At 48.3% G+C, this 18,745-nt stretch overlaps 9 protein-coding genes across 9 annotated transcripts; 5 read left to right on the top strand and 4 right to left on the bottom strand.

The window, feature by feature from the left end:
- Positions 1–389: 389 nt before the first annotated feature.
- On the bottom strand, positions 390–1,717 carry BT62DRAFT_980379 (uncharacterized protein; the record flags this gene model as incomplete). Its single annotated transcript, XM_043189505.1, has 4 exons — positions 390–506; positions 574–929; positions 979–1,122; positions 1,711–1,717. The coding sequence occupies 4 exons, from the start codon at positions 1,715–1,717 to the stop codon at positions 390–392; spliced, it is 624 nt and encodes a 207-aa protein (XP_043040891.1).
- A 1,027-nt stretch (positions 1,718–2,744) lies between these two features.
- Positions 2,745–6,251, bottom strand: BT62DRAFT_80043 (SET domain-containing protein). Its single transcript, XM_043182338.1, has 14 exons — positions 5,694–6,251; positions 5,520–5,634; positions 5,379–5,465; positions 5,204–5,327; positions 4,976–5,151; positions 4,824–4,927; positions 4,685–4,773; positions 4,527–4,631; positions 4,362–4,469; positions 4,178–4,303; positions 4,065–4,124; positions 3,441–4,010; positions 2,896–3,382; positions 2,745–2,841 (listed from the first exon to the last, which is right to left on the bottom strand). The coding sequence occupies exons 1-13, from the start codon at positions 6,094–6,096 to the stop codon at positions 2,990–2,992; spliced, it is 2,460 nt and encodes an 819-aa protein (XP_043040890.1). The 5' UTR covers positions 6,097–6,251; the 3' UTR covers positions 2,745–2,841; positions 2,896–2,989.
- Positions 6,252–6,928: 677 nt separating this feature from the next.
- BT62DRAFT_948459 (uncharacterized protein) lies at positions 6,929–8,776 on the top strand. Its single transcript, XM_043188069.1, has 3 exons — positions 6,929–7,449; positions 7,510–7,583; positions 7,639–8,776. The coding sequence occupies exons 1-3, from the start codon at positions 6,952–6,954 to the stop codon at positions 8,675–8,677; spliced, it is 1,611 nt and encodes a 536-aa protein (XP_043040889.1). The 5' UTR covers positions 6,929–6,951; the 3' UTR covers positions 8,678–8,776.
- A 518-nt stretch (positions 8,777–9,294) lies between these two features.
- Positions 9,295–11,220, bottom strand: BT62DRAFT_80185 (uncharacterized protein). The gene is made up of 7 exons (XM_043182339.1): positions 11,053–11,220; positions 10,841–11,004; positions 10,687–10,791; positions 10,411–10,632; positions 9,593–10,364; positions 9,474–9,531; positions 9,295–9,425 (listed from the first exon to the last, which is right to left on the bottom strand). Exons 1-7 carry the CDS (start codon positions 11,160–11,162, stop codon positions 9,336–9,338), a joined length of 1,521 nt encoding a protein of 506 aa, XP_043040888.1. The 5' UTR covers positions 11,163–11,220; the 3' UTR covers positions 9,295–9,335.
- Positions 11,221–11,291: 71 nt separating this feature from the next.
- On the top strand, positions 11,292–11,851 carry BT62DRAFT_967365 (bola-like protein; the record flags this gene model as incomplete). Its single annotated transcript, XM_043188859.1, has 4 exons — positions 11,292–11,414; positions 11,473–11,512; positions 11,566–11,615; positions 11,663–11,851. 4 exons carry the CDS (start codon positions 11,292–11,294, stop codon positions 11,711–11,713), a joined length of 264 nt encoding a protein of 87 aa, XP_043040887.1. The 3' UTR covers positions 11,714–11,851.
- BT62DRAFT_931226 (Sodium/hydrogen exchanger) lies at positions 11,712–13,981 on the bottom strand. Its single transcript, XM_043186088.1, is given in 12 exon segments — positions 11,712–12,015; positions 12,062–12,168; positions 12,224–12,368; positions 12,459–12,461; positions 12,476–12,759; positions 12,815–13,006; positions 13,058–13,147; positions 13,201–13,281; positions 13,329–13,430; positions 13,543–13,795; positions 13,848–13,880; positions 13,931–13,981. The coding sequence occupies 11 exon segments, from the start codon at positions 13,872–13,874 to the stop codon at positions 11,932–11,934; spliced, it is 1,368 nt and encodes a 455-aa protein (XP_043040886.1). The 5' UTR covers positions 13,875–13,880; positions 13,931–13,981; the 3' UTR covers positions 11,712–11,931.
- A 301-nt stretch (positions 13,982–14,282) lies between these two features.
- BT62DRAFT_931224 (uncharacterized protein) lies at positions 14,283–15,246 on the top strand. The gene is made up of 2 exons (XM_043186087.1): positions 14,283–15,008; positions 15,055–15,246. Exon 1 carries the CDS (start codon positions 14,297–14,299, stop codon positions 15,005–15,007), a length of 711 nt encoding a protein of 236 aa, XP_043040885.1. The 5' UTR covers positions 14,283–14,296; the 3' UTR covers position 15,008; positions 15,055–15,246.
- Positions 15,222–16,272, top strand: BT62DRAFT_967359 (HAD-like protein). The gene is made up of 4 exons (XM_043188858.1): positions 15,222–15,457; positions 15,511–15,602; positions 15,663–15,809; positions 15,855–16,272. Exons 1-4 carry the CDS (start codon positions 15,310–15,312, stop codon positions 16,191–16,193), a joined length of 726 nt encoding a protein of 241 aa, XP_043040884.1. The 5' UTR covers positions 15,222–15,309; the 3' UTR covers positions 16,194–16,272.
- A 623-nt stretch (positions 16,273–16,895) lies between these two features.
- On the top strand, positions 16,896–18,679 carry BT62DRAFT_993624 (acetyl-CoA synthetase-like protein). The gene is made up of 11 exons (XM_043190422.1): positions 16,896–16,997; positions 17,051–17,388; positions 17,443–17,603; positions 17,651–17,782; positions 17,824–17,889; positions 17,937–18,019; positions 18,072–18,106; positions 18,158–18,255; positions 18,312–18,470; positions 18,529–18,547; positions 18,614–18,679. Exons 2-11 carry the CDS (start codon positions 17,196–17,198, stop codon positions 18,664–18,666), a joined length of 999 nt encoding a protein of 332 aa, XP_043040883.1. The 5' UTR covers positions 16,896–16,997; positions 17,051–17,195; the 3' UTR covers positions 18,667–18,679.
- Positions 18,680–18,745: the final 66 nt, after the last annotated feature.

The following is an 18,745-nucleotide window of genomic DNA, read 5'->3' as shown; positions in this document are numbered from 1 at the left end:
CCGCTGGTACATCTAGTCCGGACCAGGTCCGTCTGGTCCAGTGGTATAAACATCAAGCGGTGAAAGAGATACAGCAATACATTAACGAAAGCAATGCGACATGCGTGTAAAGCGTAGCGCGTTTAATAATGAGTACGTGTGTTAAACATCGTTCCAGCGTTGTCAAATTAATAAGTGAGCTAGTTAGTGAGCGTCAGTGATGAGTTAATCATCGATGATTTTTGAGGAATCAGCACTTCCTTCTTGAACTTACCTACTCTATATGTAGATCTTTACCTCCTGTTCTCCTATCGTCCACCCATCTTTGATCTCAGTCGTTCACTATTACGTGTGACAGAGTGAGATTCTGTTCTATTAACAACAACAATATGTGGGCCATCGTTTCATCTCTAAAGGCCCTGGGTGATGACAACCGAGAAGTCGGAAAAGTATGAGCTTTGATCTTGTGGGGATGGCCAATCTGAGGTAGATCCTACGACATCGTTTAAGCCACCAGGACGTACGGACTGGTCGAAAAACAAATCGGGGCATACCACCAAAGAACGTCCGGAAACATCATCCCTCTGATCTTACCCTCTTCACTGTTCCTAAGAACGAGGCCCATAACGCTAATGACGCTGTCTCTGCCAACAAGAGCTCCAATTCCCCATTCTCTTGTCCAACGTCATTGAGACGTACGCGTTCGCTCACCGTTGTTCCCTCTCCTGCCTTAAAAGAGAAAGCCCCGTGACCGACCGAAGTCCCGTAGGTCGGGTTACACTCCGATCCTTCATTACTGCAAAAGTTGCTATTGGCGTCGAAGCTGAGGGGAAGGTACGTGTAGATCTCCCCAGCACCATCTGTGCGGAACGTCAGGCGAGCGGAGAAACACTCGTCTGAACGACGGCCACCGGAACAGCTTTTAGCGGTACCCTCGCTATTGCCTCTATCTGGGACGAGAAATCTAGGTCAGGAAATAAGGCCCGCCAATATACTTACACAGCCCAAGGAGCTTTCCATCCTTATTGAATTCGAACCCCTCCTCAAAGAAAACATAGTACTCGAACGTGGCCTCTTTGGCAGTGGTCAAATCGAGACTGTCCGGTCCAGGAGCATAAAAGGAGAAGCCACCCTGGGGATCATCTAGGGATCGTGCCCAAACATGTAGGATCCCTGGGGGTAGAACGCTTTCATTGACTCCACGCCGTTTGGAGCATAGATGTAGTCGTGCGAGAGGGTAGTGATCTCATTGTGCCCTCGCAGCGTGCTATTCGACAAAGGAAGGGCTCATCACCCAATGTAGAAGTCATCCAAAACTTCTATGCCAAAAGAGTACCCATCATTCAATCATAAGAGAAATAAGAAAATAAAACATTGCTTTCAATTGTTTCGTGTTATCCAGACAGTGAAAGATTTTGCCCGCAGATTCCCGTAGTTGCTTAGAGGGAAATATTTCGAGGTCTGGGCGCCCAAGGAAATCAGATGAGGATTATCCAGATCTTGCAACGACCGTCGTCGTTTGAATGTTGATCAACGCACAGTGGAGTCACCGTCTCTCCTTGAAGCGCCTGTGAGCAAGAAGACAAGACCACTGATGGTCTCCGTAGGGATGAACAGGCGGTCGCTGTGAAGAATATGGAAATGATGGCATCTATGAGGGTATTCGGAAACCTGAAGTCTGGTGGTGCCAGGCCGGTCACTCTTCACCGCACTCTCTGACGAGACCCTAACACCTCATGGAACGGAAGCCTGCTGAAAGTATGTAAAAGTGGATGAAGCCGCGTAAACCGGGACACCAAGAATGCTCTTCATCCATGTTGCTAATATCTTGAATAAGTACCGAAAGAAAATGTACCCGGAGCTGCTTCGTGGCATTAAAACACTCCCAAACAGCAAAGCGGAAATGGAAGGTCAGAATTATGGTAAGCGTAAATGCCGGTACCATGCATCGAGACACATCCTTTTTCTGAAGAGCGACATTGCGAGGGGTGAAACATTTCATAGTAGAGTGGCCACCTCCACCTCATTGTGAGATGTCAAATCGACGATGGCTACGCCCAGGTTCTAGGCGGTCAAATTATGAAGACGACGGAACCCGTCTAACTTTTCTTGAGATGTGATGAGGTTTCAGGCCTTCAGGCCTTTTGTCTGCAAGTTGTCCTTTGTATCCTGGTAACAACCAAGGACAGAAGTTGGAAAGTTTGAAGGATATATGGCAGCAAACATAGATTATTGATGATGTCTTCGTCGCAGGAAAGACTGGAGCAAGCGCAGGCATCGCAAAGTCCGTCTGAGACGGAGAGCCACAGGTGGCCATTTACAGCACGCGTTGTTCAGCGACTGTTCGGAACAACACCATCTGAATGAAAGACTCGCGACCACCGCATTCGACACCAAACTGCGGAAACGTCATTCGCGAAGAAAAATATGAGGAATAGGTGCTGTATACCCTAGGCCTGTATCGCTTTGAAGTCCGCAGGACGGAAATTTTCGTAATGCTTGTAATATTTCAAGCATTCTGTAATGAAATGAGTCGAAAATATGGCCTGGCCTCGAAAATATTGAATAGGTTTCATGTCACCGGGGTCATGCATCACTGGAAGAGGAAAGCGATGCGGCAACACAGAAAACTCCACTAGGTCATGAAAATCAACTGGAGAAATGAAAAAAATGACGCCGAACCCTTAGAGGAATAAAACGGTCAGACTTCAGGAGGTAAGTATTTAGGAAGGAGAACACTCTTGATAAGATAGATTATCTTACATAAAAATTGATTAGATCAGATACGAAGCCGTGAATCTACAAGCAGCGTCCGCTGGAAATGTTCCAGACGTCCACCACTGGGTGGGTGGTCATCATGACCTTTACAAGAACATATTGTGAACAAGCAACGGGACAAACGATTGACCCACACACCTCGACAAAAGTAGCACGCTCGTTATTCCAAGGTACTTAAGAAATCCATAAATTTAATGCCGTAGGGATGAGAGAACAAAATGTGAGTATCAGGTCATGAGGCACGTAATCGAGGATCCGAAAATTCTGGCGGGTCCACCTCCATCGGACTCTTACCATCATCGTCACCATCTCCAGGAACCATAATACTGGGTCCGTCATCATCATCGCTCCCATAATCTGCAACATCCATCGCATCCTCCATCGTCATCGGTATGTCCACGAAGTCGCCCCCTCCCGTTGAATTAGGTGTATCAGCTGACCGAGAAGGAGTTGCTTCTATAATAGCATTTGTCCGTTTCCGCTTCTCTGACTTCCTTAAAATCTTTGCAATGTACTCCTTGGCGAATTTCTTCATCTTCGCAACCTTCTCATCCGAGAGAGCATCCAATTTCCCATCCCGGTAGCTGTGTGACCTCTTCTCTTTCTCAGCAATGATATGTGTAAGCTGCATGCAGTTGCGGTAAGTAAAAATAAGGTATAGAAAGGAAGATAGAAGCACCGACCTCCTTCGCATACTTCTTAAACACATCATGCTCCATCGATCTGGCATACTTCGACATGCATTTCACGACTACAGCACCAACGAGCTTCAATAACCTCTTCTCCTTGTTAGCCTCTTTCTGCTCGGACGTCTCCAATTTTTTCTGTGGGCTATGGTGTGAGCTGTGATGCTGCTTCTTCTTTGCTGCTCGTGCCTCCTTCGCCGCTGCCGCCGCCTTGACTTTCTCTTCCGCCTCTGCGGCAGCCCGTGCAGCCTCCTCTGAGGCTACCCGTTGTGCCTCAGCAGCAGCAGTAATAATCGCATCGACTTTCTCTTTCTTGTACACTTCCTCTATCTTTTCCATTACCCGCTGACGCTCTATTATGTCAGGAGACATTGGTCGGGTAAGGGCATTTGGATCTTCCCGCGGGTAGTTACCTCGCCAAGCAGGCGGTGAAATGTCGAAGAAGACTTCAGCGGGAATTCGCTCGATTCGCTTGCGTTTCGGGGGAGGCCTGTTGTGTTTGTAGGACGATTCGTTATCAGATAGATAAACAGGAGCCCGGGGCGCCGGACGGTCCTTCTCGATATCCTGTTTGTAATGTCAAGCACTGCAGACATGCTGGGCAATGTATACACCACGAACCGCTTTTGCACGTTTGGGTATCCGATAACCCAATTTTAACGTATCCCAGTGTGCTATGAGCTAGATGAGACCGTGAATTGTGTATCGTCCAACGATCATGGACCGATCCATACCTTTGACGCTAACTCCTTAACAGCCTCGTTCTCTGATTGGACACAAGATTTGACAGGTACATTGACCTGAGAGTCCTCCACCTTGTTGCGAAACACTAACGGCCATGTTGACATACACTCCAAAGTCTAAGAGAGGGGGCGCTGAGTTGGAGTTGACATCAGGGAACGCGCAGAACGTTCGTACCAAACAAATCAGATCTGTCTCTTCCGAGTAGTCTTCCAGGATATTCTTCATAAGACTAAAACCACGGAGACGCATAATTTGCCTCAGCGCAGTTTGGTCTTCGGTAATCTAGCGCCCATCAACACTACGTCCATCAAAGGACGATAAAGAAACAGGGAAACTGACCTTCATACGTGTGAGAAGTTTATATAAAACCTTTCGACTCGTCGTCTGCCGTATAGCCTGGACCACCTTCGGTACGTCCTTCAACGTGATAGATTTCATTTGCGGCTAAAAACGTGATCTCGCATCAGACGCCCGTCCGGCATGGAAAGTGAACATACCAGGAAATCAGGATCATCAAGTTTCTTGCCCTTTCTCTTTTTGGTGCCCTTATACTCCATAAGCTCGGATTCGTCGGTTATACCAAGAGCTGAAGTGCAAGTGAGCTATTGTAAAATCACAAGGACTGACTGATCTCACCGTCAAGATATAGGTCATCCATAGCCGACACGTCTGTCTGAGTTTTTCCTCCGATGTATCCAACGCATTGCGGCTCTCCGCAATAGCAAGTCTGTGCTTGATGCCTACAAGCAAATAAGACTAGCGTAGATCATAAGGAGAATATTGCTTACCCGTAACGATCGACATTGTAATTAAACGTCAGCTCCTCGTTTTTCTTGATATAACGCTTCGCAAAAATACCCATGCGTACGGAGTTGCCAATAGTCCATTTGGCGACGTAGCAGTTTGGATTGCAACTATGATTGGCGAACCGCCCAATACCACCGTTTTTGGTGGCGTCAATGAACTATGGATAGGATGTGAAGTGCCAAGAATGACATGATAGCTGGCCTGCTCACCTCATCCTTCTGCAGCATCATGAAATAGAAATGCTCAATCCCCTCCGACGCATAATCTCTCATACGTTTCTTAAACGACTGATTGTTGACGACATCGCCGATGTACTCATAGATAAACGTGTCCCTATCGTCTCTATTGAACACTTATTCAACCGAAACGAGGCAGAGAACGTACTTTGGCAGATCCTCCTCAGCCCTAAGCCCGTAGCCTTTCATCTCCGTCTTTACTATCTCAATCGACGCATATTCTTTGTTTTGAAAGCTGTAAAACGAGGAGATGAGACTTTTGGTTCTGGACCCCGGAACGGGCACCCACCGTTGGTTCTGGCAGTACGATTGACATCGACAATCGTCCAGGAGACATTCGACTTGCGTAAGACGATTGATGCAATCGGAGCCCTGCCCACAGGCATCCTCTGGGCTGTCCTCGCCTGCATGCGACAGGTGAGGGGTGAATCCAGGGCAAAACTACACTACGAGGAAAACTAACCAGGCTCATAGGTACAATCACAAATCATGCTCTCCAAAAGCTCCCTAGAGCGTCCCAGGGACTTGTATTGATACCAATTGTCAGCCATCTCTGTAAACGAACTCAGTGCCTCGGTGCGAGCGACAGGCAAATGCCCAATCAATTGGGGCGCTGAAGGCAGTGGCTTTTTGGACTTGGGAGTCAGTGACGGCGGAGGCGTCGACATCTTGGACGAGGTAGCACTGTCCGGTGGTGGCGTGGCAGAGGTGGACGCCGACATGGGTGGTGCAGAGTCGGTCATGGTGGGTGACATTGAGTGTGATGATGATGACTCGTCACCCGCGAGCTCAACAACGCCGTCTGGCGGTGACGACGGCGTCGAATGTCTATGCTCTGTCCGCCGTTCCTCCTTTCTGGCGCTCATTGTCGGGCGTACAGCCTAGTGCTTGCTGCCTGATATTGACCACGAAATGACTGTCTTTTCCAGGGGGGTCCTGTCGGTTTCAGCGTCAAGGACACCCTTAGCGGCGAAATAAGACTTGAAGCAATGCTTTCAGCGTCGAACGAAAGAGAAAAAGGCAAGAGCAAAGTCGACTCAATACAAGGCGGCGGTGTGATGGTCGTCCCGAATGACGGCAGCGCCAACGGTTTTGGCTTAAATAGAGCAATAAAGGAGATAGCGAGAGCAAGAAATTATTGGAAAGTGATGGACATGATACAAGTACAAGGAAGAGATGACGAGCAAACGACCGTGGTCACGGTCGTGCAATGACAGACGGTGCCCAGCCACTGGTTCTTTCTTTCTTACCACATGGGTTATGGAATCGTCTTGCCCAACATATTGGCATTGGCAAGGAGCGCATTCAGGCGCATATAAGAAGTCCCTCGACCGTCATGATGGATATTTTACGGATTCCGTCTTCGGTCGACACCATCATCGTGGATGGCGAATTTCGGCTTTAAATTTTAGTGATGTACTGCGCAAGTCGGGGCATTTCGATGGAACAGAATAATGTGTACTTGCCGTTGAGAGACATCGCAGAAAAGGGCAATTGAGTGCGCAACACGTTTAGTGCCCTTGATGAGGACTGACGTTGTTCGAGCAGAACATCACGAGCGGTATGATGGTTTCTACATAGGCTGCAGCTGGATGTCCTCGTCGTCCAGCAAACGAACGGGCTCAAGGATGCCTCGGATGGTGTAACCGGTCACTAAATAATAATTGGAGACGGTAAGTGCGATCCCAAATTTGGTCATGACCTTTCTTTCTTTTACGCTCATGTTGACTTTATGTCTCGCAGGCCTGGCATGCCTTTCTCTACCCTTTGTCCTTTCTTCCGTTTATTTCAGGCCAAAAACTGTAGCCTCTAATGCTGCAAAGTTTGGACATGTCCTCAAGAACCATGTGACCCATGCGCGTTTCCTTCCTACGCCTTCCAAACACGCCTTCAGCTACCCTACTGTGTCGCTCTTGGTATCTCTGAAGGCCTTAGAGTCTGGAAAGCTTGACCTAGGTTATGGTTTGATATTTCGCTATGGTGGACTGTGGGGAAGACTCACTGGACTGAGGGCGGATCCATATCTGTCACCCCAAAGAGGGGCCGAGTCGATACTCGACAAATTGAACGCTTTTCTGGCCGCGCACGAGTATGGCGAGAATATGCTCGACGACGCCTGGATGATGACGATGCCCAGTTACCTGGGATTTGAAGGCATCAACCCTCTGACCGTGTATTTTTGCTACAAAGCTGGGGTCTTATGGCTGACTGTGCTTGAAGTGGGTGCTACGCTCAATAACCTGAACGACTGAACCTTCCACTTACGTTTTTACACGCAGATTCATAATACGTTCGGTGAAAGCCATGTTCATGTCCTAGAAGTGGGAAAAAGAGAGGATCCTTGCAGTACTGGGTCTGTTCTTCTTGTCATCCCGAAAATTATGCGGTTAATGACCATGACAAAACAGATTTGATCATCAATGGACCTTTCCACGGGACTTCCATGTGTCTCCATTCAACGACCGGTCCGGGTTTTATACAATACACTTACGAAAACCTAGCCATCCTCCAGGTGAAGACTACACCCCGTACGCACCTCCTTTACCCGTCGTTCGCGTCGATCTGTATACAGAAAATTCATCACGTCAAGCTGTACCAGGGCAGCTCAAACTGTCTGCAACGCTTCGAACTGATTCTGCCGAACCGCTGGAAACGCGTTTCCTTCTTCTTACCCTCCTTGCTGCGCCTTTTGATCTCTTCCTCTCATTCCCGCGGATTGCTTACCACGCATGGATACTGCATTATTTAAAGCGTCTAGATGTGTTTATCAAGCCCGATCCAAGACCTGTTAACTCAGAACGGAAATCAGTGCCGGGTGGCGGGATAAAATGGCTTGGGGAAGGCATCTTCGAAGCCTACGCACGAAGACGGCTTGAGGTTTATCTCAAACGGAGGGTCGGAGAGACGGGCGTGGTAGTTCGATTGGTGCCAAATGATCTGGGGGCGCCGAGTTCGGTTTTCCATCCCGGGAAACGGGATGACGATCACCAGGAATTAACTATTCACTATCTTTCAGGAAAATTCTTTACCGTTATATTCATGGCACCTTCTGCTGCTCATGCATATCTCTTGGGAGTCCGCTCCGAAGGCATCTTTACTGTGTCTTCAGAGGCGCTTTTTGTCTCTGTTTTCGAGCCGCAGTACAAGGCAGGACATCTTAGTAGGAGACAGTGTATGCGGCGTAAGGCCGTACCTTCTTCGCTTCCGTTACCTATTCCGCAGAGACATATCTTGGATGATGATGCTCTTGGGGTAATGATGCTATTGGCTTTGTGGTGTATGGACAAGCTTGAAATAGTTTTGTTTCGCTCGCTTCACGCAAGAATCCTGCCGGGGGTTGAACCGTGGTATTGGAATCAGTGGGAGAGAGCCTTAGCTGTGTGGGAGAGCGGTGTGAAGCGTTCTGTAGATCATGGGGGTATTGGAAGTGTTCGAAGGGATTCTTAGATTTGGACCTAGCTATACGTTAGTCTCTATGTATAAGTACATACCGGATATGTACCTTTATTGTTCTCATATACGAGAACGTTCATTTCATTCGAGCTGAAATACCTAGAACGAAAGATGTTCCGTTTCTGAGTCTTCGTTCTGTTATTCGTTGTACCCTTCCTCCCGGATTTGCCCTCTGTATACATGAGCAACTCTTGAACAGAGACCGATATACGATGCTGGAGCTACTCTCTTGTACCCCATTTGTTCGGCCCTTCACCCTAATTCTCCGAATCCGAAGTACAAGGGGTTAGTCGTCGTCTCCCGAATGCAGAATAACAAATGGATGCCTCATGCAGGATCTACTGGAGGCTCGGTTTCCATGTATGTGACCTGCAATGACAATGACGCTTTCGAAGACCACTGCTATCAGCAACTTCTTAGGTACAGCAGATCCCCACCAACGTTTCATAATAATGGTCTGCAACCTCCCATCCGCCCTCATCCGCTCTACGAGCCGCCCCCCCAGCTTAGACACGATCCCTATACGTTCATGCCTGGTGAAAGTACCAGGACGACCCTTTTCTCTATGTAGGAGGTTCCTTAGTACAATGTGTACAGTACTTACAGGTGGTGCATTACAAGGTGATAAGAACAGATATATGTCAAATATAGATCATGACAGAAAATCAATGGGATCTCGTTCGCCGTCTTCGACGAGAGGTACGGGATCATGCAGCCGCGCCACGACACTTTTTCGAGGACCCTGGAAACGCGTAAGGGAGAGAGGAATTGCTAATGGACGAAATTGTACCTTTTTGACCGTCGGTCTCTTAGGTGCCCTTTGTACGTTCTTCTTGAGCTTGGGTGTGCTGGATTTTATCCCACCATGGAGATGAGCCCTTTGAAAGCATCCGATTTTTAATCACATACCGTTTATTGGGAGCTACCTTGACATTTTCTCCATCGTCTTGAACTACCAGAGATTTTGAAGTCTTGCTCCGTTTTATCACTTTCTCGACGACGTTGACTTCGTCTAAAACCTCTTTTACCTTGCGTTTCTTCGTCGCTACCTTTTTTTCTGGTAGCTCCTCAACTCTCGGCTTCTTCCCAACGTCTCCACCTACTTCCCCGTCCTCGTCTGCACGCGGCCGCTTCGCCTTAGGTGGTGGTTTCTCCGCACGAGCCTGGTCATCACTCTTCAACTTCAATGACGACGTTGTCAAAACAGGTTGGGCTTCATTGTCGCCCTTCGCCTTCCGGACTTTCGTCGAAGCTTTGGCTGGCTTACGAGCGGAGACTTCTACGTCTCCCACAGCTCTAGCCTTGGCCTTTGACTTTGAAGAGCTGTCACCGAGTTTGGCAGCTTGGGATGTCTCAGGTTTGCCTAGCTGTTCAGCGGGAGCATCTATCGACCCTTGGTCGACGTTCTTCACGGTTTTGGATTTGCCTCCTAACTTTGAAGACGCTGCGACGCTGCCCGAATTTTCCGCTGACAGAACGGCGGATGTTTTTATAGCAACTTCCAGCTCCTCTACTGCCTTAGGTTTGACCTTGACCTTAGCCTTCAATTTTGAGGATCCCGCCCTGGAACCCTTTAGTGGCATGTCAACAGCAGCGTCCTCATCGGCATCCACGTACTTCACCTTCGACGCTGTTCGCGCCTTGGAAGGCGTCCGTGCTTTATATGAAGAAGTAGACAGGGCTACGGGCACTCAGCGGCACTCTGGGTTGACAAGATAGGCCCTCACCCTTCGACTTTCCCTTGAATACAACCACACCGGCATCTGCGTCTGCGTCCTCTTCCTCATCAGCCTCTTGAATGGGCGTCATGGGAGGCGGTCTGGTTGTATGCGGTTTCCTGGACACGGCCTTCGAAAGCGGTACGTCCTCGCTGTCATTATCTGGTGGGGGCGCGGCAGTGGATGTATGACTCCTAGGCGTCTTTGCATTCGGCTTTGCAGGTGGAGGTTCTATGCGGCACATTTCAGCCTAGTAATTTGTCAAATATTAAAGTGAGAGCGCACCATCAACGGAAGCCTTGGCTGGTCGTCCTCGACGTTTAGCCCGAGTCTCGGTTTTCGGTTTCGGTTTGGCCTTCGTCTTTGATTTGCCTTTGACAGTCGACGGACCTGTTTAATGCTGGTATCAACACCTCCAAGCAAAAGGCAGGGAACGTACCTGTAACCGATTCGTCCTCGGCCTGCTTCTTTGCCTTCTTCCCTTTCACCACTTTGCTCGTCTTCACCGGGGAAAGACTCCTTGACCTCGACCGTCTCTGTTGCAGTGTCCGATGTGCGAGCAAGAGACTCACAAGCTTGTTTTCACCCGTTGGCTGAAAAATCCTGTAAAATATTTCAGCGGCCGTGAGGGTGGAATAGCAAGCAACTCGCCCACCACGGTCGCGAAAACGCGATTTGAGGCGCTGAATACGATTATCACGACTCTCCTCGACGCTTGCAGGGGTCGGCGTGGCTGCCACCTTGGCCCTCACCACGTCCATGGTCGTGCACAAACACGATCACGTTCAATTACGTCATTCATCCTTTTTTGTTTTCCGGAGCTCGGTCCGCATCTTGTTATCAGATCATCTTTTCGACCACCACGTCCCCTTTCTTACAAATTTTCTGCGATGCCAGTTAACACGACGGACCTAGAAAATGCCATCCGAAATGCTATACCAGTGACATTTCTGGATATCGAGGACCAGTCGAGTGGGTGTGGGGAGAATTACGCTATCATCCTTGTCAGTGAGGTCCGTATTATCAATCGCTTTGTCCCTTTGCAATATATCCATGCGTTCAATCCCACAGGCATTTGAGGGAAAGTCGACGTTGGGGAGGCATAGGTGGGGTGAGTTTTCCCAGCCCTATCACAACGCTCGCAGGGCATTAATCTGGGCGTAGTCAATGAACTGTTGAAGAACGAGATATCGCAGATGCATGCGTTTTCCCAGGTGAAGATTGCCGCATCATTACTGGACCCTCTAATCCCATTTGTTAGAAAACGTTCACCCCCAAGCAATACGAGATTTATCTTGCCAAGCAGGGGTGACAGATGGCAATGACACAACCGTTTGATATTCACATATTGTACTATATAACCAATGATATGCTCCGCAATTCTATATGCAAGATATTGTATTGTCTAAGAGCACGTTTTGTGTACGGATGTATTTATACCCGTTTCTATTGTTGATTCTAATTTCATGAAATTTCCGATAGCTAGCATCAGGTACTCAGAAGGTTGTTTCGAGTACGACACAACCAGTGTTATTGGGCGTTAGCGAAATTGACGGTCCTGTCATTCGACGGACCCGCCTCGGTCACTGGTAAGCGTTCGGCCACCTCAGGATACTAGGCACCGTTCAGTTTTAACGAAGCACCACACTGACGCACTCACCAGAATTTTATTAATAGGTTCGACTAACACCGTCGAAGCATCCGTGTTCATCGAAAGCGTGCGCGACAAGGTTCTGCCGAAGGAGAAGAACGGAATTGACAAACCATCTGCAAAAAAAAGAACGTTCAATTCCATCGGGAGAAATAAGAGATAAATTCGTACGTATGATGATGGACCCCAAGACGACGAACGACACGATTGGTTGCAAGGTCGCAGCAAGGAGTTCCTGCTGACTCTCTGGTGGATAATGCGGCTTCGGGAGTTCAGTCAGGGCCAAGGTCGATATAAACACCGCGCCCACACCCATCTAGTTGCGTAAGACGGTCAATACACTGTTCCATTTTTGCAAGGCCAAGGAACTCACCGGACCTAAAGACGATCAGCAAATGCAAGCGACAGGTAATATACACACATACCAAAGTGCCCTGAAAACAGTGCCTCGCGCCACGTCCTTATTTCGGGAATCCATTTATACAGAAGTAGCACTGAAGGGATGCGGCGGAGCGCCAGGATAGCTATGAAAAGGACGACCAATCGCCAAGGGGTGATACCCAACTCCGGACTGTTGAAAGTGGAGAAAGGGAGCCAGGCGCCTATATACACAAAGCACGCGCAATTTAGTACTAGATCAATTACCGATGAAAAGATCTCGTCTTCAGTTTGAGTATTGAAGTGGCCATCCCACGATATGGCGTTGCCTGCGTGAAGGGGGATGTCAGCTGTATGAAGGTACAAGAAGGAAGAGAGCGAGACCGGCAGCAAAGGCAGCGAGTAAATCGTCACTTCCGATGGTACTGGCGATGCCGATGGTGAAGAATGCCATTGCAAGGTATTGTGCGACGTAGGACTGACGGTCAATGAAACCCTTACGGAGGGAGATTCTCATTAGCCAGGCAAATGTGCGGCCGAGAATGGCCCCCAAGACGACGCCGAGGACGACTTCATCTGTGATGAAGGATTGAGTACGGCAGGAGAGGTGAAAGTATGGATACGCACATAACCAACCCACAACGAACCACTTGCCGATGGCGACTCGGCGAGAGGATTCGACGGTCAGGTATATAGACACTGATAGAAACGGGTAGGCTGATAGAAACGAGTCAATTTGTACGATATAATACCAGTTTCGTATGACCTACCAAGTCCGTCATTTGCTGCAGACTCCGCCGACAAGATTTGACGGAGGTTAAGAGGCACGTGTTTTACGGCAAACTTACCACCTGCCAAGGATGAAAAAGTCCCTATCCTTACATATAATAGCACGTACCAACTATGGCAGCACATATGATAGGGTCCGTGGGAGTGAGGCACGCAGCGATAACGAGACAAGAGATAAAATTGAGGTCGGCGAACAGGGCTCGGAGGAGTCCTGCAAAAGCAAGGGTCAGCTACATGGAAACAGAAAGAGGCGAGATATGGGTTCCGTTGTTTCTGGACTTTGAACAGATCCATGTCATAAAGGTTATAATGAATGTACGAACCGGCGACTATTCCCCATCCAATAGCCATGGTTGGCACCACCATAACGAAAAGTCCTTTGAAGTGCTGAACCATGTACGGTCCAGGAAGCTCTACTCCGATGGCAAAGAGGCCAGTAGCGAGAACGATGCGCATGACTTCGAGCGTAACTGTTTGCGTCGTGTCGCCCCACGAGCGGGGGTCGAAGATGCCTGCAACATGTGGACCCATGATAACACCCACGGCTGTACCCAAAACCACCTCGTTGATGAATAGCTACGAAGGGCTGCGTCAGATTAACGAATACAGTAAAACGAATACTACTGACCTTTTCTTTTACCAGGAGAGAAACCATCGAGAACTAGATATCTGAGTCAGTGCTAAATATAAATAGCCGAGGAGAAAACTTACAGCAACGACGAAGCCGCCTAGCACGATATATGCGAGTCCCGGGTCGGAGATCTAGAAGAAAATTTGTAGTTCATTGTTACACAGAAATGATGCAGCACACAGACATTTAGCAGCTCTGATCCTACGATAAATCCCATGGTCCAGGAGGTCTAGCAAGTTAGCAGCAGAATATTGAGAGGAGGGGGTACCGATTCCACAAAATTGATTCCGAAGAAGCTCCTGCGCTGAGTTGAAATAATCATAAAACGGAGAAACCCAGTTTTATGAACGAAGTCAAGGAAAGGCAATCTCTCCAAACCCTCACTGTCCCTTGGGTATCCGACAGTAGCCGGAATGCGGCCCGAGTTTTGGACCTGCGCCACCACCATGTCGCATCCATTTCGTTCGTTTACCCCGGCTCAGCTGCGTGCCCTGCCGCGCCAGGCCCACTTTTCTCCCCCTCAACAGGTACTTCTATCTACCGTGACGACATTTGCGGCTCAAGTTTTGTCCCGTTCACCACCTAGTATCACCCTACCGGAACTACAAACGATTATGGACTACAAGCTCGCTTTTGGCCAGAATCGACCCACGTTGCGTGCGATGATCAGGAAGAACATGGATTCCCAGGTCAAGGATTGCAGTAGGCGCGCCTTTGTTCTACCAGAACTGCAGTCGGGTCACTGGGACCGCGTCAAGGAAGGCATGGATATCCTGTGCGAGCTCAAAGGTGTGGGCCCGGCAACCGCGTCCTTGATCCTCAGTCTCGTATACCCTGAGCATATACCTTTCTTCTCCGATGAGGCGACCGTCGACGTTCTTTCGCCTGCGGGAGGACGGAAAGGGATCAAATACACGATGAAGACCTACAAGGAGCTATTCGACGCCCTTGGTAGCATCGCTGGCAGTATCAACAGCAACGAGGAGCAGGGTGCCGCGCTGGAGGTTACAGTTGGCAGAGGGGCTGTCGAGAGAGCGATATGGAACACGGTCAGACTTCAAGGGAACGGCGAGGGTCCGTCGAAAGAGAAGGCGAAGAGGCCGCGAACAGACGACGATGTGGCGGTCACAAAGAAGAGGAAACGGATCAGGTCTTGATGTGCGTTGTGTGCTTCGTGTATATCATGATTCTGATCTTACTGTAGGTAAGGGATATCGATAGACCAAGGAGATCATGTTGATCCTATTTCCAGCAGTAATTTCTATGTACCCATTTGTGCGCAATTCATGCTAACATTGTATCTTTCATAACAAAAGCCTTTTATATAAAGGAAAGCCAAATACCTGTAACAGGGATTGAATGGGTCCCAGAGTTCTAGGCATTTCTGTGATAACAGTACGATAATTCAAAGAGTCCCAAGTTGGACACGAAATCGCGGATCCGCCCGGTGAATTTTTAGATGCCGGTCCTTACCTCTTTGCAGAGCAATACGGTGTCGCTTGTCAACAACTATGATACCTGGATGTTCGATTGCGATGGTGGGTCATGGCACGATGATCAACTAACCGACGGCGCTTTCGATGTTTTATGCCTCCTACGACATCAAAGTACTTAACCCAGTCGCGTCTTCTCAGTACCTCCAAGTCTGACAGTACAATAGAGAAGACCATCGTGTTTGTCACCAACAATGCCATGAAGTCGAGAAGACACTACAAGGCAAAGTTTGACAAGCTCGGGATAGAGGCTTATATGGTGAGTAGCGATTTGTCATGAATCGATTGCGTTTTCAACATTTATTAAACGGACATACAGGACGAAATCTACGGATCCGCCTACGCGTCCACAGTGTACCTGTCATCTGTCATCAAGTTTTCGAAAGAGAAGAAAGTGTACGTGATAAGAATGTCGGGATTGGAGGAAGAACTCAAGGACGAAGGCATTCAATATCTCGGTGGAACGGTAGGATCTATTTCATGCCTCTTTCAATGTCTAAATTTTCGACAGGATTCCTCTGATTGCACTTTAGCACCGTTCTTTCTTGCCGATTTCGTTCTAGACGAAGACGTCGCCGCGGTACTGTGCGGTTATGATAGTAACATCACCTACACCAAACTGTCGAAGGCATTTCAATATCTCACTCGAAATCTGGGGTGTCAATTTCTTGTGACGAACGAGGACACCACCTATCCAAACGCTTATGGTGTATTGCCTGGAGGAGGAGCTTTAAGTGCACCGCTACGGTATGCTCTGGGAAAAGATCCTTTATGCATCGGAAAGCCATCAACTATCATGCTCGACTGCATCAGAGTGAAGTCTTCGCGTGTTTATTTACCTAATCTTTGATTGTATTCAAGGCCCATAGAGATCTGAGAGAACCCTCACAATCATAGCGTCACCAGTTACCATCGATCCTATTAGAAACCCCGTTTTCATGACCTCCGTGACTGATAACAGCAGTAAGACTGCGCCAATAAATGTGGGCTATCGTATAACTGCAAAACGGGATATGCGAGCGGCTCTTGAGGAGACAGAAGTTTCCGCTATCGACCTTACATCGAGGACAAGAAATACTCTGTATAAAAGACTTTCTATGGCCACAGTTGCAAGATTAACAGATACCAGAGAAAGATCCATATCTTGATATGGCGAACAAAGCAGCGTCCAAAGGTAAGTTGGCAACTCGTTCCATGGCTCATTCTCATCTTCGGAAGAACGACTTTTTCTGACACAAACTCTGCGGTTTGCCTTAGCTGTGACCGGAGTCACCTTCTAAGCGCTTAGCGCTCACCATGATGAGCGTTCACGGTACATAAACACCAAGATAGATGCACAGTACGACCATATGCGAAATGTCCTTTTCTACCCACAAAACGATCCCTCCCCCTCCTCACGAGCAAGGGGTAGAAAGTGCCACATTCCGACAGCCTCCCATAGATGGATCGTTTACGCTCCAACAGATGTACGATTGGCATCTCCAGCACTCTCCTAATCACCACATTTTTGTGTATCCACGCGAAGACGGCGGCGTAAGGACCATATATTAGCCCGAGGCAGTCGCTGCCATATACACTGGTGCTCGGTTGATGAAAAGTCTTGTACCGTTCAATTCTGACAAGACCCCCATCATCGCCTTGTTGACGATGTCAGGTGCGAGATTTCAAGGCTTGGAAAATAATCAGCATACTTACACATCCCGTCAGATACTATCACCTATTTTACAATGATGAGCATTTTACGTGCCAACTACGTGTTCTTCCCATCTCCCCGCGGAACTCGGCGTTTGCCGTCGCACACCTTTCGCACAAGGTGGGCGTACAGCACGTCCTTGTCGGTAGAGACGCTGCTATGCAAACTCTTGCCCACGACGCAATTGAGCTCTTGAGATCTCGATATCTATCGGCTGAGCTGCCACAGACATCTACGGCTCAGGCTTTTGATGACCTCTTTTTGCCCGAATGGCAGAAGAACACGAGTGCTGGGGGCCTTCCTCTTAGGAGTGAAGATCCCCACGCCATCGTCATGTACCTGCACTCATCTGGTGACTACTTTTTCCCCCTCTTGTCAATAAATCCTACTCATACTACGGCTGCAGGATCGACAGCATACCCGAAACCAGTGCCTTGGAGCGGTCACCGTCTGGTTCAAATAAGTCTTATACCTTGGTTCGGGGAAAGAGACTTGTGCGACGTCCTTTTCGCCGTACATGTGATGCCCATGTACCATGGACTTGTCATTACACGGCTTTGTTGGACGGTAATTGCTTTAATTTGCCATTAGACACTTCTCATCATCATATGCAGGCATCGTCGGGGTTAGTTGTAGGAGCATTCGAACCCAAATTCCCTGCCACACTTCCAACACCAGATAAACTGTTTGCTTCGGCCAAAGCGGTCAGCAGCGATTTGATATTTTGTGTTCTATCGTTTGTCGAGGTCTGTCATGGGACCAAATACTCATTATCTGGTATAAATAGCCTTTCCTCAGGCATGGTCCCACTGTCTGGAGTATATTGAATGGCTGGCCACGCGTTTGTGGAGTGGTGCGTTCATCACACATTCAACGAGATCATGGAATAACTTGTCCTAGCTCTATAGCGGTGGCCCATTGAATAAGGTCATTGGAGATGACCTAAAATCTAAAGGCAGTGATATTTTCATTGTCTACGGATCGTAAGTGCAGGTTTCGAGAAGCTGAATCCATGTCTGACCCGATTAAATAAAGTACCGAATGTAGTATAATCAGTTCTATTTTACCTGGTGGGTGAGCTTGTAGTGGTTGATGCTCGTGTATTAATACCTACGTTCAAGCCAAATCTAGTTACGATTGGGACTACTTCGAATTTCCCGGGTTCATAGCACCAGAAATGATGCCAAATGGGAAGAACCTGTACGAGTTTGTAATGGTGGTATGCTACATCCTCTTTGGCCTAGTTGTCAATATCATTTCATCTTCGCATTACAGAAAAATGCCTTCTGCGTACCCAGTATCATCAACACAGATATCAATGGTGTTGATGCCTATGCTACGTCAGATCTCTTGATGCGGCACCCGACTAAGCCAGGATTATGGAAAATCCTTGGGCGCACCGACGACCAAATTGTTCATAACACAGGAGAGAAGGTAAGTTTGTCACTGGCAGCATACTTATTACAGATACTGAAACTCGGCCGTATTCTAGAGGAACCCCATACCATTGGGTAAGTGTTTCTGTCATTGCATTCACGAGATGTATGCAAACGCTGACGGCGTTTATGTATGTACAGAGAGCATGCTCAACCAAGATCCTCACGTGTCCGCCGCTGTCATGTTTGGCTGAGGGCAATTCCAGGGGGGAATTCTGTTGCGGGATGACACAAGTACCTGATGTCAACCTTATATAAGCATAGACAGTTTTG

The sequence above is a fragment of the Guyanagaster necrorhizus genome (genome assembly GCF_019112545.1).
Source record: "Guyanagaster necrorhizus MCA 3950 unplaced genomic scaffold BT62scaffold_10, whole genome shotgun sequence".
NCBI lineage: Eukaryota > Fungi > Basidiomycota > Agaricomycetes > Agaricales > Physalacriaceae > Guyanagaster > Guyanagaster necrorhizus.
This window is presented reverse-complemented; position numbering and strand designations above follow the sequence as displayed.

Coding starts and splice junctions, on each gene's coding strand:
- BT62DRAFT_80043 (XM_043182338.1), bottom strand. CDS start 6,096: ATGAGCGCCAGAAAGGAGGAACGGCGGACAGAGCATAGACATTCGACG. Junction 4,125..4,177: donor TTAAGGAGTTAGCGTCAAAG/GTATGGATCGGT, acceptor GGTCTCATCTAG/CTCATAGCACACTGGGATAC. Junction 4,011..4,064: donor TACCCAAACGTGCAAAAGCG/GTTCGTGGTGTA, acceptor CATTACAAACAG/GATATCGAGAAGGACCGTCC.
- BT62DRAFT_948459 (XM_043188069.1), top strand. CDS start 6,952: ATGTTGACTTTATGTCTCGCAGGCCTGGCATGCCTTTCTCTACCCTTT. Junction 7,450..7,509: donor TATGGCTGACTGTGCTTGAA/GTGGGTGCTACG, acceptor TTTTACACGCAG/ATTCATAATACGTTCGGTGA. Junction 7,584..7,638: donor GAGGATCCTTGCAGTACTGG/GTCTGTTCTTCT, acceptor ATGACAAAACAG/ATTTGATCATCAATGGACCT.
- BT62DRAFT_80185 (XM_043182339.1), bottom strand. CDS start 11,162: ATGGACGTGGTGAGGGCCAAGGTGGCAGCCACGCCGACCCCTGCAAGC. Junction 10,365..10,410: donor ATTCAAGGGAAAGTCGAAGG/GTGAGGGCCTAT, acceptor GAGTGCCCGTAG/CCCTGTCTACTTCTTCATAT. Junction 9,532..9,592: donor AAGGTAGCTCCCAATAAACG/GTATGTGATTAA, acceptor GATAAAATCCAG/CACACCCAAGCTCAAGAAGA.
- BT62DRAFT_931226 (XM_043186088.1), bottom strand. CDS start 13,874: ATGGTTTCTCTCCTGGTAAAAGAAAAG. Junction 13,148..13,200: donor TGCAGCAAATGACGGACTTG/GTAGGTCATACG, acceptor CGTTTCTATCAG/CCTACCCGTTTCTATCAGTG. Junction 12,016..12,061: donor AACCTATTAATAAAATTCTG/GTGAGTGCGTCA, acceptor AACGGTGCCTAG/TATCCTGAGGTGGCCGAACG.
- BT62DRAFT_931224 (XM_043186087.1), top strand. CDS start 14,297: ATGTCGCATCCATTTCGTTCGTTTACCCCGGCTCAGCTGCGTGCCCTG.
- BT62DRAFT_967359 (XM_043188858.1), top strand. CDS start 15,310: ATGCCGGTCCTTACCTCTTTGCAGAGCAATACGGTGTCGCTTGTCAAC. Junction 15,458..15,510: donor ATGCCTCCTACGACATCAAA/GTACTTAACCCA, acceptor ACAGTACAATAG/AGAAGACCATCGTGTTTGTC. Junction 15,810..15,854: donor TTCAATATCTCGGTGGAACG/GTAGGATCTATT, acceptor AATTTTCGACAG/GATTCCTCTGATTGCACTTT.
- BT62DRAFT_993624 (XM_043190422.1), top strand. CDS start 17,196: ATGCAAACTCTTGCCCACGACGCAATTGAGCTCTTGAGATCTCGATAT. Junction 17,389..17,442: donor CATGTACCTGCACTCATCTG/GTGACTACTTTT, acceptor CTACGGCTGCAG/GATCGACAGCATACCCGAAA. Junction 17,890..17,936: donor GGCCACGCGTTTGTGGAGTG/GTGCGTTCATCA, acceptor AACTTGTCCTAG/CTCTATAGCGGTGGCCCATT.